The sequence below is a fragment of the Temnothorax nylanderi genome, unplaced genomic scaffold (genome assembly GCF_030848795.1).
Source record: "Temnothorax nylanderi isolate EJ_2023f unplaced genomic scaffold, tnyl_v1.0 TNYL_tig0109_pilon, whole genome shotgun sequence".
Classification (NCBI taxonomy): domain Eukaryota; kingdom Metazoa; phylum Arthropoda; class Insecta; order Hymenoptera; family Formicidae; genus Temnothorax; species Temnothorax nylanderi.
This window is the reverse complement of record NW_027249171.1, coordinates 1-19,348: the sequence shown is the minus strand read 5'-3', so window position 1 is coordinate 19,348 and position 19,348 is coordinate 1. Positions and strand designations below refer to the sequence as shown.

The following is a 19,348-nucleotide window of genomic DNA, read 5'->3' as shown; positions in this document are numbered from 1 at the left end:
TGCGACAGTGCGTTAAAAGTATTTCATAACTGTCCCATAACATTGATTCGAAAATTTTTAGCATTAATAGAGTTAGAGAGATTCGAGGACGCATATCAGCACGCGACGATTATTATTTCGTCTCGCTCAAATGACACACCTCAGCACATAGCGAAGCAATGTTGTAAAATTTCACACAAATATATTAAGAAAAAAGCAAGTATTAATGCCAAGATAAATATACATAACATATACAAAAATTCATTAACTTGCAATAAGACACGTTAATTTGGTCTAGATAATATAAAAATCATAACACATTCTTTGTATTCAATACATTTTAATAAGAGTTTAATTAAGTTCTTATTTCACTCAATGTTACATATAATTTGACAAATGGTTGTGAGTTCTTGTCTGTCTCATTATATAATTATTTTATTCTTATTGATTAATAATCTACACACTATATGAGTAAATGTTACGTTATACAAATATAATCTTTTACAGTTAATTTATATTTTTATTACAGATCATTAAATTCAAATATACGCTTAATTTTGTTTTGCATTAGGTATCCCAAATGATGGAACTAGCATTCAACGTGAGCACAGATAAGGAGAAACGTGAAAACGCCACGATTACTCTGCTTATACTTGTACATTGGAGAACTGCCTATGAGATCTTTATAAAGGAAGTGGGAGAGTACGATGAAGTGATTTGTAACGCGATTCGTGTTGTAGGCAAGTCATGCGAAAACAATGTTAGTCGAACTAAGTCCTCTATGATAAACGTTGTTTTGCCTTGGTACATGGAAATGATAAACAGCACATCTATGGAGAGTGTCAACGTATCTTATTTACAGGTAAATATTATCGACTAGAGTGTAGGTAGCATACCCGTATTACAGTAATTAATTTATTGTGTAATTTGGTTTTAGAATGTATTGAACACTTACAGCGGCATGAACGATGCAGCCGATTCAAAACCAGACGAGGCTTTGAGCAAAGGACATGAGCAAGAAATTAATACGTTTCTGTCAAACTTGTTGGATAAAATAAGGAATGAGACAACAACAGACATTGCTAGAGACACATTAATAGAATTTATTACGCATAACATTCATTATACTGCGTTAGATTGGGCCAAACGATTATTCGAGATTCGCGGTTTGCAAAAATTAATGGCAGTGGCCAGTAAAATGGTGGAATTTAAAAACAAAATCTCGATCAACATCACTTCTTTCACCCAAACTCTAATTAATATGTACTTAACAGAAATGTATGAAAAGATGATATGCAATGATGATGATAAGAAAACATTTATCAACGCCATTGACGAATTTATTGGATATAAATTGCTTAAATCTGACACAGAATCTAAGGTATAAATTTTGTAATTTTCGGTCTTTTCTAATTATTTAAATTGTTTAAAAAAAATAGGGTCGAATGTCTCTTTAATCATAGCATACTTGAGAAATTTAATTTCTATTTTAAAAATAAAAACGTCAAAGGAGATTTCTTCTTTATTTGTCGATATTGTATATGCTGTCAATAACATAAATTAAAATATGATTATAACAGAATTTATTCAAAATTTATTAAAAAATATAATTTTGCCTTCTATCGTATTTTCTGAAGCATAATTTATCAGAGATTTCTCTTATTTTCCATCAATATTAAATAACTCTGTAGCTGTCTTTATTTCTTTTTAATCAAATATTGTTTCAGGCAATAATTAATTGTTAATTAATTGTTTTACAGGTGCGCATAGTACTTGCAATAACAACCTTAATATTCAGCCCATTAGATGTTGCGAAAGTCGAGTCCATTGTGGCAGACGTTTTGCCTTGGTGCCTGGAAATGATGAACAGCACATGTACAGAGAGGGTCAACGCGTCTCAGTATTGTTTACAGGTAAATATTATCAACTAGAATGTAGGTAGCATACTCGTATTTCAGTAATTGATTTATTGCGTAATTCTGTTTTAGATTATATTGAACACTTACAGCGGCATGAACGATGAATCCGATTCAAAACCCGACGAGGCTTTGTGCAAGATGCATAAGAAAGTAATTGACGAAATTCTGTCATGCTTGTTGGATAAAATAAAAAGTAAAACGACAACAGGCATTGCTAGGGACGCATTAATAGAATTTATTACACGAAACATTCATTATACTGCGTTAGATTGGGCCAAACAATTGATCGAGTTTGGCGGTTTGAAAACATTAATGGAGGTAGCCAGTCAATGCCAAAGCGAATATTGCAATTCGTTGGATATTACATCTTCCACGCAAACTATAACCAGCGTGTGTTTAGCAAAAATCGATGAAAACTTGGATGAAAATGATAAGGAAGACTTTTTCAACATCATTAATGAATTTATTAGGGAAGAATTGAATTCGACTGACGTAGGATGCCATGTATGATTTTTGTAACTTTCGATCTTTTCCGATGACTTAAATTGTTTTAAAATAAGAAACCTAGCATCTCTTTAACTATAGTGAATATTTGTGAAATTGTCGATATTGTATATTCTATAAGTTTCAAATTAATACATGATTATAACAAAGTTTAATCAAAATATATTGAAGAATGACTTTTTTATCTATTGTATTTTCTGAAGCTTAATTTACTTTAATTAGAGATTTTTCCTATTTTCTATCATAGTTTAATAACACTGAAACTGTCTTGATTTTTAAAGAAATAATTATTATATATATTATTATATATAAGAATTATTTCTTTATAGGATCGCTTAATTTTTTATTTGAAATAATTATTGTTTTACAAAACGTGAAAATTCATAAATTGTTAAACGTTTTTACAGGTGAATGCAATAGTTGCGATGATAACCTTAACATTCGGCCCGTTCAACGTTGCAAACACAATTATTACTAAAGACGCATTTTATATGATAATTGTGGATTTTTGGGATAAGAATGACTTATTGCTACGAAAAGTGATTTGCGAATTTATCTATGTCATTGTAATTAAATATGACGAATTCATCACGTTCATACGTGAAAGTTTACCTATATTGGGAAAACTGTTTTATATTGCGGCGGACCCGAATGTGTCTGAGGACCTGGATAATTTTCAGAAATGGAGATCATTCAACTCAATTCAGATTCGAGCGTTCGTAAATCTTTGCAGTATGACCAAATTCGAAGAAATAAAATATTTCCCGTTTGGTTATATGTTCGACGATGGGACGCAGATACTGGAAGCGCCGCCGATTTGCGAATGGTTCTTGATCAATCAGAGAGATATGAGAAAATGGGCCGTTGCAGGTCTGTCGTATTTCACTTTCAACATCGGAGTCAAAAAGAAATTGATCGAAAACCGAAAAGCCGTTCAAGCGATAATCGAGTTTGCAAAGACTGAAAATGAATCGATTCTCTACCAAGTGGACATATTATTGGTGAACTTATGCAGCGCTTATGACAGGGAAGATCTCATACCTAAGATGGAAATGTTTGTCAATTATTTTGATGTTAAGAATCAAATACTGGCCGAGGACAACTATGTGGGAGAAAGACGGCGCGTGTTAGCGCATGCCAGTGTGACCAGCGCTTTGGTGAGTCTCGCTAAAATGAACAGCCCGAATAGCAAGGAATTGATAGCCCGTGTTTTCAACGCGATATGCAGTCAACAGGAGTTGAGAGAAATAGTTGTTGAAGAAGGCGGTACGGAGACATTGTTGTCGTTAGCGCTAGATGGCACAGACAAGGGAAAGAAATACGCTTCGCGAGCCTTGGTGCATCTGGCACTCACAATAGATCTTGAGGTTGCATTTCCCGGTCAGCTAATCATGAAGGTTGTTCAGCCGATCGTAGATCTCTTGAGCTCGGAGTGTTCCGTTAATGAGAGATACGAGGCTCTAACAGCTTTGTACAATCTAGCTAGTGTCGACAATAGTATGCGACTACATATATTCACGACAAAATATGAGAAAATTGAGCGCTGTATGTGTGAAAATGACAACCTGTTGAAGCGAACGTCCATACAACTCACAAACAATTTGGTATCATGCCGTGAAGTTGCTTTTCAACTTGTTGAGCAGAGATCTGATCAACTTCGTGATCTTATGATGGGGTCCATAGTGGACGACACAGATGATTATATAATTCATACAAAGAAGGCAGCAGCTGGAATGTTCGTAACGCTAACGGCAACCAGCAAAGAGGCTTGCGTAAAATTACTCAGCTTGATTATTTGGCCGATGTTCCTAGGTTTTTTACTCAATAATGGAAACGATGACTTACAACATAAGGGTATCAAAATTGCATTAAATATGATGAGAAGTACGAAAGACGTCGCTGAGAAACTCATTGAAATGGATACAATAATGAGACAAGTGAGGGCATTGAGCAATAATGACACCATGCAAAACAAGGAGATCAAGAAATTAGCATCCCTTGTCCTAGAGGCTGCTGCGGAATGGGACACAATCGAGGGAAATGTCGAAGGGAATGAATCGTCAGATAGCACTGATAATACAGATTAAATTCGCTTAAGAGGATTAAACATGAATAATTAATTGGGATCTAAATAATACATTAATAGAATATTATTTTTTATTTTAATAAATGACAGTACAATGTACAGTATAATTAATAAATAACGAAACTTTGCATTTACAAGACTCCTGTCTCGGCGCTTTTTACTTATAATAAATAATATTTCAGCTTCTTCAAGCACAGAAGTATACTCTTTCTCAACAGGTTTGGATCGTCGCTATATCTCTGCGAAAATCTCTTTGTGAATTCTTGATTGCCGCTCTTGCAGGTTAAAATTTCTTTCTTCGCTGCTGCTAGCAAGGGTGGAGCTCGGAGAGTGCTGAGGTGCTGACTACGTATAGATGATTTTCATTTCGGCGGTTGGTCCTTGCAAAATGGAAGCGCTTCTCTTAGCACCGCTAAAGTTTGTTCATCTTGTGACAATTAATCAACCTATATATATATTTAATAATAATACATTATAATGTATATATTTATATTATTATATAGGTGTACAAGCTACTGACGCTTTTTATGTTTTCTATAACAGATTCAAATGCCGAATCTTTAAAGATTTCATTGTTTCTCATGTTTCCATAGAAAATTTAAAAAAAACCTGAGCAGCTCACAGCCTACTCGTCACAGCTCAAATAATCTCCAATGTAAAGAGCGATATACCGGAAAGCGTATATCACGTTCGACACGTTAAAGTGTCATACGCTGCGCTCAGAGAGTTCGGGCTTATCGCTGTAATAAAGCTCTGCTGAACTTTTTCTATTGCTGAACTGGCTGCACGAGTTCAGAGATTTTCTTTTTTACTCCACCTTGGAAGGAAAGAGATAAGCGCTGCAGAACTAGTGCAGCCAGTTCAGCAATAAAAAACTGATCCAATGTCTCATCTTGAATTCTACGAAAAATCTGACGGCTTTACGCGCGGTCGAATCCGCGCTTTCGAAAGTCACGTGACGTGCAGCGAAAGGTGTCTCCTTGTTACGCCAATCACGTGGTTACGAAAAGCCAATCCGAATAAAATTCTATTCCAACGAGACGGCACACGGTGCTTCTTTCGGATAATGCTTGAATAAACCCTAAGAGCACAGTTGACGGAAAGTCGACGGCAAGTTGACTTTTATAAGTCGACTTCTAGTCGACTTCTAAAAATGACGGAAAGTCGACTTCTAGTCGACTTCTAAAAATGACGGAAAGTCGACTAAAAGTCGACTTCTAAATAGTCAACTTATAAAAAGACGGAAAACAGTCAAGCGGCGCGTCATGCATTCATCAATATGGCGGCGAATCTCGAGAGGAGGCTGGAGGAGCAGAGCTTACGCGAGTGCGAGAAATTGTTACAGAATGCCGTTACCAACCGACATGGAAGCGAAATTGCTGCGCCAGATAGTTCTTGCAGGTATGGCGGATCAAGTCGCGAGAAAGGTTTCGCCCGACGAGGTAAAAGAGGATCAGGATAAGGCCAAGTGGAAACATATGCTTACAGGTTAGGTATGGTGTGTTATTAATTATCATCGATAATTAAGACCTATTGAATGCGACAGCTCTCCATTCTGAACCATCTTTCAGAACACCAGAAATGGAGGAACCGTATTCATGCATTCTTCGTACGTTCTACGGAAAATCAGTCCGGAATAGGTGGTTTATAAAGAGGTGTACGAAACGAATAAGATGTACATACATGCGAGGTGTCACGGCGATAGAACCCGAATGATTGCCGAAATTCGCTCCCATGCTATGCCATCTTAGTGACCCATTGGTTGATCCACCGCCAAGGTATTTTTATCACAATTGTTGCTTTATAATGTTTTTCCTACTTATTTATAAAGATATTAATCTTCATTATGATCGAATATTATTCTCATTTATAGATATAATCAAGGAACCGGGAAGATTATTTGCCGCGTGTCTGGTACATTCGGAAAGGCCGGATGGGCACTACCATCGATGGATATAAAGCATCCGTGGACGGTGTCAAGTGGTTCGCGCATTTCTTCTTGGAGGGTCAAGTGTGCCCTAAGCTGAAACGATTTGTCCCGTCGCTGCTGACGACACCTGGGAGCTTCACCAAGTCATGGGCCAGGTAAATCGTTATTCTATCTCCTTTCAATTTCACGTTGATTCATCGAATAGATTTCTTCTTTCTTATACTTGCTTATTTTGGTGAGCATAAAGCTATCGCATAACAATATTCACAATACAGATATACGAATAAATCTTTTTTGCCAGTCAGCGTCGAATATTATTTTATATTAAATATTATTAAATATTTTATATTTTATATTAAAAATGCCATATGACAAAATTTGGAATATCAGAAAATTCTTAATAAAAGAAACAAAATGCAATAAAATGCAATAATTATATAATAATAAATTTAATTTTTTATAAGTTCTAAAGTCTGTCAGCAACTTTTCGGAAATATTACAAATCCACTGTTGTATGTGAAACATTCAAAAATATAACGCGTGCAATGTAAACGTAATAATAGTTTATCATTTATTAGAGAAATGTTTCTGAACCATTACATCTGCAATATTTCTTCTGCAATATTGTAGAAATTCACTGCCTGCAATTCAATTTTTCATTACCTACGCAATCTTTCAGAAATTTTTCAGAAATATTTTAAATGCAATGTTGCGTTTGATATGTTACAGAAATATTATTTGTGCAATGCAAACGTAATATTACTTTTATAATGTTTCAGAAATATTTCTGAAATATTGCATCTGCTACATTTTTTTTGCAATATTACAGAAACTTACAAATATTGTAAACAACTTTCTGAAAGATTTCAGAAATATTGTTAATGCAATATTATAAAAAACATGATGCAGGTACATTTCTGAAATATTTCAAATGCATAGTTACAAATGAAATGTTAACGAAATATTTCTGCACCATTTCCGAATATTTCAATATTTCAGCAACATAACATGCCGAGTGGGAAAATAATATTTAGATATTATCATAGAGAGAGACTTCTATACAATACTAGACCGCTGACAGGCATCTCGGCCGTGATGCTTGCCGCCATGTTGATTTTAGTCAAGATATGCTATACTACAGATTCTATACAAGTGGTTTTATACAAGATTTCTATACAATAGTCTGGCATATACAGAATGTCCAAAAAAAGGGTTTAATACTACAGGAGTAGTGGTTCGATGTCGGCATCCAAGTACGCTACACGTCGAAGGCATGACTTACAAACTTATTGATAACATGTACCAATATTTAACACAAAAACATTCGCCTGCTTCGTTATGTACTGTAATAACGAATGCAGATAAACGCACATCATGAGCAACTGAACACCTGATAGTGACTTAATTCAATATGGCCGCACCCTTCACTACCACTTGCACCTCGCACTCGCATCAGCTTTTCGGCAGTGCGTCCATAGATGTTAGTGGTCTAGTATAAAAGTCTGTGGATATTATATATTTATAACATTATATATATATAACAATATTATTATATATTTACAACATTATGATAATATGATATATATATATATTATATATATTTATATAGCTAATTTTGCATATTGTTTCGCGATTAACGCTGGAATGTTTTAATTTTAGTTCTGTTGTCAGCTTACCAGAAGTGGCTGCCGGAATCCGCGCACGCAGAAGTGGCACAGATATGGCCGCCTTTGTAATTAAGAACAAAACATTAGGATTGTAATTATACAGTTTTTTAGATAATTAAATTATTTTATATATGAAAAAAAAATCGAAATGCATCAGTTTTAGCCCTCTAGCAAGGGGTCGATTGTGTATCTTGAAATAATGAGGTAAAAATTACAAAAGTGAGAAAATTTATTAGCGTATCTACGATTTTATTTATCAAAATCTAGTAAAATCTGTTAACTTGTCATTTTCACTTCGTTTCAAGATACACAACCGATCTCCAGACGTACGCGGCGGTTTATTTTATTGACTTTAAAAGTTGGCGGGAAGTCGACTTTTTATCATGACGGGAAGTCGACTTTTCATCATGACGGAAAGTCGACTTTTCATCATGACGGAAAGTCGACTTTAAGTCGGTGGTTTTTGCGACATTCGCCGACTTCAAGTCGACTTGAAGTTGACTTTCGTCCTTAAAAAAGTCGACTTCTCTGCCAAGTCAGTTTCAGTGAAAGTCGACTTCAAGTCGACTTAAAGTCGACTTTTTGCTCTTAGGGAAAGCTTGCCGAGTGCGACGTAATCCAATTCGATCTAATAAAGGTATTTGTAACCAACGTGAGATCACTACATTTCGCCCGAAAATAGCTCGAGAAATCGTCAAGGCAAGTAAAGCAAAACGTTTTATCCCCCCGCTCAACCACAATATTGTATATCTTACACAAGTGAAAACTCAGTAAAACTAACTGATCGAGCCAGTGATTCCATTTTAGGGCTATTAAACAGTACACGAGGCCTTTTGAATGAGTTGCAATTAAAGTATTAACATTAACATAAACGCACGTTTAGAAATATCTCATATTATTCGAAAAAGAGCGGCGACGTGTGACAAAACACCCTAATTTTATAATAAATCATATTAATGTTTCTTTCCTTTCCTTTATATAACTGAAAAATTAACTTTCGTGTACTGTAATATTTATCTCGTCGAAATGTGACCTTTCGCGAATCTAAAATCTTTGTTTCTTAAGTCTTTATTTTCTTATGTTACCCTTATGCCACCGACCGTTGTGACGATCTACATATTTATACGAAACACGTTTGAACTGGTTTGAACAGACCAAAGAACTGGATATGTCAAAGAAAAAAACGAATAACCACTCGGTTGACGGAACATTAAATACCCTCATATAAACGAAAATATTGATGGAACGAGATTTAATCTCACGCAACTGAATTTCTCGCGAGTCTCAGATAAATCGCACGCCTCATTTCCAGACACGCTTCGTTGAAGTATTTAAAGGGTACCCCACGTTAAGATAGGCAAAATGCCACTGTCAATGAAACGGAAAAATGACTTTGGATTTGCATAAGTACACTAAAAAAAGAATTTTCTACGATTTTTCCGACCATCCATCCCCCCTCCTTTTCCTAGTGGCACCAAAAAACCGCTTTTTTGAAAATTAGTTTTTTTCTCCGGTTCCTTCATGTTAAAAATTTTGAAAAAATTTGAGAATATAGCTTATAAAAAGTACTTAGCACACAATTTTTTTGAGCTTTAGGCGCGTTGAATATCTAACCTAAAAAAATAAAATAAGTATTTGAATCAATTTTTTTCTAATTTCTTTGATAGTTGCAGGTCTAATTACTCTAGAAAATTGTATATTTTAGTGTTCTACATGTATTAGAATTTTTTCAGATTTTTCGGAATGGTGGGCCGTACTCAAAAATGCGAAAAACCCTATTTTTAGCCACTTTTGGGCCTTTTATGGTCCTCAAATGATTGATAGTGCCTTAACTGACTCTAAAATAAACATAATATATTACTTTTGGATATATGTTGTCAATATTTGATACATTCCGATACGTCTCATATGTTCTTGAGCATGAAATCAGTCATAACTCAACGAGAAAACCCTACTTTTTGTATAAAAGTGCCTATTTTTCGTCGATTTCTGGATTTTTGGTTATTTTATCTAAGTTTTTTTGCATATGATTGGTAAATGTGAATATAAATATAATAAAAAAAATTGTACCTCTTATACATATATTTCAAAGAAATCGTTCATTTATTCAAATATATACATTTTCATGAAAAAAAAATTAATTTTTATGATTCCATGATCGTCTCTTTAATCCTCCTCGTCACTATCTTCCTCAATTACTGGTGTTACTTCTTCGAAGTCAAACAATGTTGTAAGTATCTCAGCTGGTCGAATAATCCTTGACAAGTATCTTGCATGAGACAGGTAAAAAACTATGGCGATATCAGGTTGATATTACAAATCTTATTTACAATATCAACCTGATAGTGTGGGACTCAACGGTGTCAGACGTTATTGCTGTAACGGCGCTAATGGTAACAGAACTATAGGGTGTTGCTCGCATATAGCCGCCATAGTTTTTTACCTGTCTCATGCAAGATACTTGTCAAGGATTATTCGACCAGCTGAGATACTTACAACATTGTTTGACTTCGAAGAAGTAACACCAGTAATTGAGGAAGATAGTGACGAGGAGGATTAAAGAGACGATCATGGAATGTTAAAAATTAATTTTTTTTTCATGAAAATGTATATATTTGAATAAATAAACGATTTCTTTGAAATATATATGTATAAGAGGTACAATTTTTTATTATATTTATATTCACATTTACCAATCATATGCAAAAAAAACTTAGATAAAATAACCAAAAATCCAGAAATCGACGAAAAATAGGCACTTTTATACAAAAAGTAGGGTTTTCTCGTTGAGTTATGACCGATTTCATGCTCAAAAACATATGAAACGTATCGGAATGTATCAAATATTGACAACATATATCCAAAAGTAATATATTATGTTTATTTTAGAGTCAGTTAAAGCACTATCAATCATTTGAGGACCATAAAAGGCCCAAAAGTGGCTAAAAATAGGGTTTTTCGCATTTTTGAGTACGGCCCACCATTCCGAAAAATCTGAAAAAATTCTAATACATGTAGAACACTAAAATATACAATTTTCTAGAGTAATTAGACCTGCAACTATCAAAGAAATTAGAAAAAAATTGATTCAAATATTTATTTTATTTTTTTAGGTTAGGTATTCAACGCGCCTAAAGCTCAAAAAAATTGTGTGTTAAGTACTTTTTATAAGCTATATTCTCAATTTTTTTCAAAATTTTTAATATGAAGGAACCGGAGAAAAAAACTAATTTTCAAAAAAGCGGTTTTTTGGTGCCACTAGGAAAAGGAGGGGGGATGGATGGTCGAAAAAATCGTAGAAAATTTTTTTTTTAGTGTACTTATGCAAATCCAAAGTCATTTTTCCGTTTCATTGACAGTGGCATTTTGCCTATCTTAACGTGGGGTACCCTTTTCGACTCATGAAAAAGAGAAGCGTAAATTACTCTTAACTATTGCAGCGGAATGTTATACATAATTGCATTTCTCACGTTAAAACGAATTGAAGCATCTACGTTTAATGTCATGAATCGTTGTCGATCCAAACCCAAACTGTCGCGATCAATAATAATTGAATTACAATCAGTAGGTCGATAGCATTATTTAGTCTATATTGAACCCCAGTGCTAGCTCCTATTTATGTCGAAGACAGTTCGCCGAAAATAAACCTGTTTTTCAATGTTTAATAAAAGTCAGGTTTCTAATATAAAAATGGTTGCTACAATCGATTACAATTTATATGCAGGTTTCACATTAGAAAGTACAATGCTATTATTAAACTGTAAGTTTATTTTTGACCCATTAATATCTCATACTTGGCAAGGTCGGTAAATGGCGCGTCGGTAGCGACGCTACATAAGGTCTTCCGACGGCCGCCATTTTGGATCCAGTGACTGTGTATTAGTGCACGTCGTAAAGCTATACCTTTGTCGGCAACTTTGTCGCTGTCGCTATCGCTATCGCTATCGCCTATTGTGCAAGGGGCTTTACTGTGTGCGTAGTTCGCCATTCGCGGACCTTGGATCAGCTGAGCGTTGTGGTCGCCATTTTGGATCCAAACAGCTCGAAGTGCTGCGGAAGACCTTATGTAGCGTCGCTACCGATGCGCCATTTACCGACCTTGATACTTGGCATATAATTATTTTGTAATAAATTCATAACCTGTGCTTTTCGCATTTAAGATAATAACAGACATCAATCAATACATGTAGTATCAGACGCGACCACTCGAGGGCTCTGGTACTACCGCTTCCGTTCGCGTTCCCAAGATTTAAGAGATAAAATTCAACCACATTTTTAGCAACAAAGTGCAACCATTAAACATCGGTCGAACGCAATTGGTTTTTACTTTTAAATTCAAGTTAGTCTCACACATTATACAAAAGCTCAACGATTTCCTATGTTAAATACGTTCGATAGCTCTGCTCCATTTGATTGGCTCTTAGATCCGTTAGCCTCGAATGTTACAAAATGGCAACTGAATCATTTCCGGTACGTTGAATAAGTCGTCAGTCGCCATGTAGTTCGCCATTGTGCCGGCTTTGCTACGTGACGCTCGTCATATATTTATCGTTTATTTAAACAATATACTGTGTTTGGGAAGGATTCTGAACGTGACGAACGAAAATCGAAGACATTCTCGTGTGAGACGGAATGCAATTCAAGTATTTGTTGATAATAATCGTAATAATCGTCTCTGTGTAACGAGAGACATTACGTAGAGAGTTACAGAACAGGCTTCTTCTTCTTCTTAATTTGTGGCACCTAATCCTTCACGGCTCAATCGACGACCAAGAACCAGACGAAGTACAGAAGAGTTGGGGATACTTCGCACAGAGCAATGGTAAGCTGAAAATGCCTTGTAATAATTTAAGCACACAGATCGAAATCACGCTAGTGTTTCGATCGAGCTCGTAAATACCTTGATCATCGTAATAGCTTTTCAGGACCTCGTAACCAAATAATATTATAGAAAAGATTTTCTTTGTCATATTCAAGTTTAAATCTGGGAACTGGCATCTGGGGGTTTATTATATGTATCTTAAAAAGAGATAAAAATTACAAAAGTAAGGAAATTCATTAGAATAGAGTATCTATGAATAGTATTTATAGAAGTATTTCATGACAAAATCTAGTAAATCTGTTCACTTTTGTAATTTTCCTTTTTTTAAGATACATGATCGATTTCCAAGGGTGATTTTTACATCCCAGTGTCGAGAAAACGAAGTTCATGTTACAATAATTTTTTTTATTGATTGAGAATTCATACGCTTTTTTTGTTAAGAAAGGGGGGAGTGGACCTTGCATAAATTCCCCTGTTTCGTGGTGACAGGACAGGGGTGAGATTTAGGGTCTCGATGGAGAGAGAACAGCGGAACGGAACTGAAATGGAATTACTCTGATTGGTTAGCCTCCCACCATATCTCTTTTCAATTATACTGTTCCATTCCGCTATTTCTCTCTCCCTCGGGATGCATCCTTATACTCACTAATCTCTCCCCCACTAATCTCCCTTCGGTGATCTTTTTCAGGCATATGGGGTTTCGCCATGGCAACTGACATTTCCATTATTCCCGAGAAAGATCGATAGCGGCTCCAGGCAGCTGGCTCGCGCCCAGACCCTTTTGCGCACACCGCCGTGACTCTCCTACTTGTCAGGGCTTCGTGGCGGCACATAGGCGTACAACAGCAAAGCGTACGGTCGTTCTACTTGCCGCTGACAGCAGAGTATAGGCTCTACGCTTCAGCGCCGTTTTCAGGACTAGTTGCTTCGGCAGGTGAGTTTAATCATTGGATGGTGATGATGGTGTCGTAATAATAACGGAGTTTTATATACGAAACGAGAAATATTACTTTTATTAAGGTGTACAAAGAGTGACCCCAAAATCATACGTTTTTTAAGCCTATTTTGTGGCCCTTGAAATTCGAATCAAATTGTAAACGATGCTATGATGGGACCCAAAAATATAGGATTTTTTATTTTTTTTTATATTTGACTCTTTTGTTAAAAAGTAACAAAAGTTTCTTCGATATTGGATCCGGATTTCATATTTGGTAAAACTCCACAATTAGGGTCTATACGAGAAATCAATTGGGAGGAGGTAAATTTTATGTATTCTTGCCCCCTGAATCCGAAACTGTTGATAAAATTTGGGGGTCGCTTGTATTTTTTAAGATATCGTCATAAAAATGAAACAAATCCCCTTCCAGTTATATATGTTCTAAGGTACAGACAGTACACATGTAGGCGGGAAAGGGGCTACCGTCTCTCTCCCGCAGGCAAGGGTGAGTGGGGGTAGACCTCAGTTCGCGTGGAAAGTTGAAAACCCGAAATGTATAATGATACACCTCGTTTCGCCCTATAAGTAGAGATAGGATGGGGCGAAGTGGACCTCACTTTGCGTAAATGATTTTCTGGATAGCATTATATTTTCCACGCAAAGCGAGATCCACTTCGCCCCATCCCATCTCTACTTATAGGTCGAAACGAGGTCTATCATTATACGGTTCGGGTTTTCAACTCTCCAGACGAAACGAGGTCCACCCCCACCCATCCCTGCTTGTGGGAGAGAGGCGGTAGCCCAAAAACAAAAATGAGGAAATTCATTAGAGTATCTATGATTTCATGTCCAAATCTAGTAAATCTGTTCACTTTTGTAGTTTTCACTTTTTTTCAAGATGCGTGATCGACTCCCAAGGGTGATTTTTACACCCCAGTGTCGAAAAAAACGAAGTTTATGTTACATATATAATATTTTTTTTATTGATTGAGAATTTATACCCTTTTTTTGTTAAAGAAGAGGGAGGGTGGAAAACCTTGCATGAATTCCCTTATCCCGTGGTAACAGGGGTATGTGAGATTTAGGGTGTGTCCCGTCGATGGAGAAAGAAACAGCGGAACGGAATTGAAACAGAATTACTCTGATTGGCTAGCCTTCCACCATATCTCTTTTTCATTACTGTTCCGTTCCGCTGTTTCTCTCTCCATCGGGATGTATCCCTATACTCACTAATCCCCCCCCACTCCTCGGTGATTGTTCTCAGGCATATGGGGAAACGCCATGGCAACTGAAATTCCCATTACTCCCGGGAAAGATCGATAGCGGGGCTCCAGGTAGGCTCGCGCCCAGACCCTTCTGCGCACACCGCCGCGACTCTCCTACTTGTCAGGGCTTCATGGCGGCACGTAGACGTACAACGGCAATACGCACGGCTGTTCCACTCGCCGCTGGCAGCAGAATATAGGCTCTACGCTTCAGCGCCATTTTCAGGACTATATAGTTGCTTCGGCAGGTGAGTTATTACTCCTTATTGGATTCCATGGCCACCGCTCTGCTGTCTTAACTCTTTGTTGCATAGTACGTGTTCCATATATCGTATCGTTGAATAGATCTTGAAAAAAGAAATATTTTTTATTTGAATATAAGCGTGATATATCTTCAACCGTTGAGAGCAAACAACTGAAAAATTTAATGGTGGTGGTGTCGTAATAATAACGGAGTTTCATATCCGAAATGAGGAATATTACTTTTATTAAGGTGTACAAAGAGTTACCCCAAAAACATACGTTTTTAAGCCTATTTTGTGGTCCTTGAAATTCGAATCAAATTGCATGCCAAACGCTGCTATGATGGAATCCATAAAAAATATGTATATTTTTAATTTTTATTTATATTAGACTTTGCGCGCCTGCACGAATGGGCAACCCGTCATGCTGACCTGTATGTCGGTACACCGCGGGAGTATCTAGAATCTAGATGCTGTCAAGGCATCACACCATTTTGTAAAATAACAATTTTTTTCCGCGCCGATTACACAGGACCACAAAAAATTTTTTTTGAAAAGCAACTGGGATCAGAGTAGGTGTTTCTTATAGATTTTGGGTCACTGAATCCGAATTCGTAAACCGTTTTGCTCCATCACGTCTAGATTTTTAGATAATCGAGAAAAATAGCGGAAAATCTGTGAAAATTGAAATAAACATTTAAAGAAAGAGCAAAAGTATAACATCAAAGAAAGAGAAAAAGTATAACATCAAAATGCGGTCGCAGAACTGATTTAAATATATTTTGGTAAGTTAAATAAAGTGCAAAAAAGGAGGATGTTAAAAAAGGGACGAATTTCGCCCAAAAAGGTGTAAGTAAAAGAAATAGTGTTTTTTGTAGATCTTGATCTCCTGAATACGATAAAGCTAATAAAAAGTTCGTGGTGCTTGGGGAACACCTTGAAAATTGAGCATAAACGTGGTGTATTTACAGAAATTCGAATGAGATATATGCTATATCATAAAATGTACTGGTGAACGATTTGTTGGGGAGAGGGAAAAGGGGGAAGAAAGAGTGTTTTGTGTGCGTGTGTGTGTGCATGTGTGCGTGCGCGAGTGCGGGTGCGTGTGCGGGTTCGGGTGTGTGCGGGTGTGCGCGTGTGTGTGCGCACACACCCGTACCCGCACACGCACCCTCACCCGCACCCGCACCCGCACCCGCACCCGCGCCCGCACCCGCACCCGCACACACGCACACACACACGCACGCACGCACACACACGCACACACACACGCACCCGCGCACACATACACCCGCACCCGCGCACACACGAGCGCACCCGCACCCGCACCCGCGCACATACACACACACACGCACACGCACCCGCACCCGCGCACGCACACACGCACACACACGCGCACACATACACCCGCACCCGCGCACACACGCGCACACCCGCACTTGCACCCGCGCACATACACACACACACACGTACACGCACCCGCACCCGCGCACGCACACACGCACGCACACACACGCACGCACCCGCGCACATACCCACACACACACGCACCCACGCACGCACCCGAACCCGCACCCGCGCGCGCACGCACGCACGCACGCGCACACACACACACAACACTCTTTCTTCCCCCTTTTCTCTCCCCAACAAATCTTTCACCAGTACATTTTATGATATAGCATATATCATCCGAATTTCTGTAAATACACCACGTTTATGCTCAATTTTCAAGATGTTCCCCAAGCACCACGAACTTTTTATTAGCTTTATCGTATTCAGGAGATCAAGATCTACAAAAAACACTATTTCTTTTACTTACACCTTTTTGGGCGAAATTTGTCCCTTTTTTAACATCCTCCTTTTTTGCACTTTATTTAACTTACCAAAATATATTTAAATCAGTTCTGCGACCGCATTTTGATGTTATACTTTTTCTCTTTCTTTGATGTTATACTTTTGCTCTTTCTTTAAATGTTTATTTCAATTTTCACAGATTTTCCGCTATTTTTCTCGATTATCTAAAAATCTAGACGTGATGGAGCAAAACGGTTTACGAATTCGGATTCAGTGACCCAAAATCTATAAGAAACACCTACTCTGATCCCAGTTGCTTTTCAAAAAAATTTTTTTGTGGTCCTGTGTTATTTGTCAGATTGTCGCTTTATCGCTTAAAACACAGTTTCTGTTGGAACAGTAAACTTTTTTTCCTTAATTTAAATTGATAATCGATTTAATTTTGATGCTAATAGGCATTCTATTTAAATATTGAATATTATAATGATATTAAATATTAAAAATTACTCTAGATGACCATTTATGCAAACAAAAAAAATCAAACGCCCGTTCCCGCGTCAATGTGTGTGTGCTTAGTCATGTTTATATTCTACTTTCGGTTAGGCTTCAACGTCCGATTATCGCGCTTTCGAGAAGGACTCGACACCTATAAGTAATTGTTTTGCGCGCAACAGCTGTGATTACGTGTTTTATTTGTAATATAGCTCCTAGACGTGTTTGCGTTTGTTTCAGTGGCGATAAGTTCATCACTGTCGGCGACAGAAAGAAGGTCGCCAGAAGATGTGACAATGGGATACATCATGGAATACCTTCTGAAAAAGCAACTCACTGTGGTGGAGCAGCATAAGTCCACTCGCACTTGGAGTAATGAAGTTTCCGTACAAAGATACCTTTCACAAACAGGTAATTTCAATACGTTATTTGCTCTTTATAAAATTCATTTCGAGCAGGAAAATTTTATTATTTTTTGTTGTGACAGAGTCTATGTTTTAACTAAGCATTTCTTAGTTAGTGGAATTTGATTTTGTGATGAATCTCTAGTTAGGTGGTGCTGAAATGCGTTACGCAGCGAATAATTGTTGCTCAATGTTAACAAAATTTTTTTTTACCTTATTATTAGCACAGTAAAATTAAAACTTCTGCGTTTCAGTCATTAGATTAAGAAATTTTTAGTTTAATGTCCAAATATCTATATCGTGATTTAGATAATCACGATCTATACACAGAAATAATTTGTTACTATTGTATAATGCAAGATAAATGTAATCAATATTAATGTCCGTGACGTATTCTGGACGTATAATAGTACCGATAAATAGTATGATGATAAATAGTAAAATAATAAAGGATTATTTGAAGCCCACGATGAACCAGATCACGCGTGCACTGTTTGTCTCATTTTACGAAACAATAGTCATTATTTAATCGTATGGTTTTCATTTATTATCAGTTCGCAGACACTTCTACTTTAGTAGAAGTAATCGCAGAAATTCGTAATCTGTCGTCGAGGTATTAAGTAAATTGGTCCATGTTTATTATTACGGTCTCTTTTGTATAGCATTGTATATACGTGCGTGACGCATACACGTAATAGGTGATAAAAGATAAAATAAGAAACTAGAAAGCTTAATATTGATATATTAATTTTTGAATCTGATAAAAATTTTCATCAGAATTAAATTACTTTATTACATCAGAATGAAAATCTTTTTTTGAAGTATATTGTATATCTTAATATGTTAAATTAAAGATTTTTTTTAACTTGCGGTTCTTTACAAGAAATGATAAATTATTCGTAAATTATTAGCCGATGTATTGTCATACCAAGATCGAAGTACAATATGTGCGAATGATCTGTGTAGCCAGCGTTAAAACTTTGGCACAAAAAGTATCTTTTTTTCTCCCCTCTCTCCCTCTCTCTCTCTCTCTCTCTCTCTCTCTCTCTCTCTCTCTCTCTCTCTCTCTCTCTCTCTCTCTCTCTCTCTCTCTCTCTCTCTCTCTCTCTCTCTCTCTCTCTCTCTCTCTCTCTCTCTCTCTCTCTCTCTCTCTCTCTCCTCTCTCTCTCTCTCTCTCTCTCTCTCTCTCTCTCTCTCCTCTCTCTCTCTCTCTCTCTCTCTCTCCTCTCTCTCTCTCTCTCTCTCTCCTCTCCTCTCTCTCTCCTCTCTCTCTCTCTCCTCTCTCTCTCTCTCTCTCTCTCTCTCTC

General features: G+C 36.8%; 1 protein-coding gene and 1 long non-coding RNA gene across 4 annotated transcripts; both read left to right on the top strand.

The window, feature by feature from the left end:
• Positions 1 to 556: 556 nt before the first annotated feature.
• On the top strand, positions 557 to 4,618 carry LOC139775970 (protein unc-45 homolog B-like). Its single transcript, XM_071712355.1, has 5 exons — positions 557 to 841; positions 917 to 1,360; positions 1,740 to 1,892; positions 1,968 to 2,402; positions 2,810 to 4,618. The coding sequence occupies exons 1-5, from the start codon at positions 560 to 562 to the stop codon at positions 4,487 to 4,489; spliced, it is 2,994 nt and encodes a 997-aa protein (XP_071568456.1). The 5' UTR covers positions 557 to 559; the 3' UTR covers positions 4,490 to 4,618.
• A 965-nt stretch (positions 4,619 to 5,583) lies between these two features.
• Positions 5,584 to 8,228, top strand: LOC139775965 (uncharacterized). Of its 3 annotated transcripts, none has more exons than XR_011718974.1 (4): positions 5,584 to 5,981; positions 6,060 to 6,266; positions 6,362 to 6,573; positions 7,418 to 7,502. It is a non-coding gene; the product is annotated as an uncharacterized lncRNA (long non-coding RNA). The 3 variants fall into 3 exon arrangements; XR_011718973.1 differs by lacking the exon at positions 7,418 to 7,502 and adding an exon at positions 8,078 to 8,228 and having other exon boundaries at positions 5,585 to 5,976; XR_011718972.1 differs by lacking the exon at positions 7,418 to 7,502 and adding an exon at positions 8,078 to 8,228 and having other exon boundaries at positions 5,586 to 5,981.
• Positions 8,229 to 19,348: the final 11,120 nt, after the last annotated feature.

Bases quoted from the DNA above. Each gene is read 5' to 3' on its own strand.
- LOC139775970 (XM_071712355.1), top strand. From the start codon at position 560: ATGATGGAACTAGCATTCAACGTGAGCACAGATAAGGAGAAACGTGAA. The intron at 1,893-1,967 runs GTAAATATTATC...ATTCTGTTTTAG, and splicing joins CGTCTCAGTATTGTTTACAG to ATTATATTGAACACTTACAG. The intron at 2,403-2,809 runs GTATGATTTTTG...ACGTTTTTACAG, and splicing joins CGACTGACGTAGGATGCCAT to GTGAATGCAATAGTTGCGAT.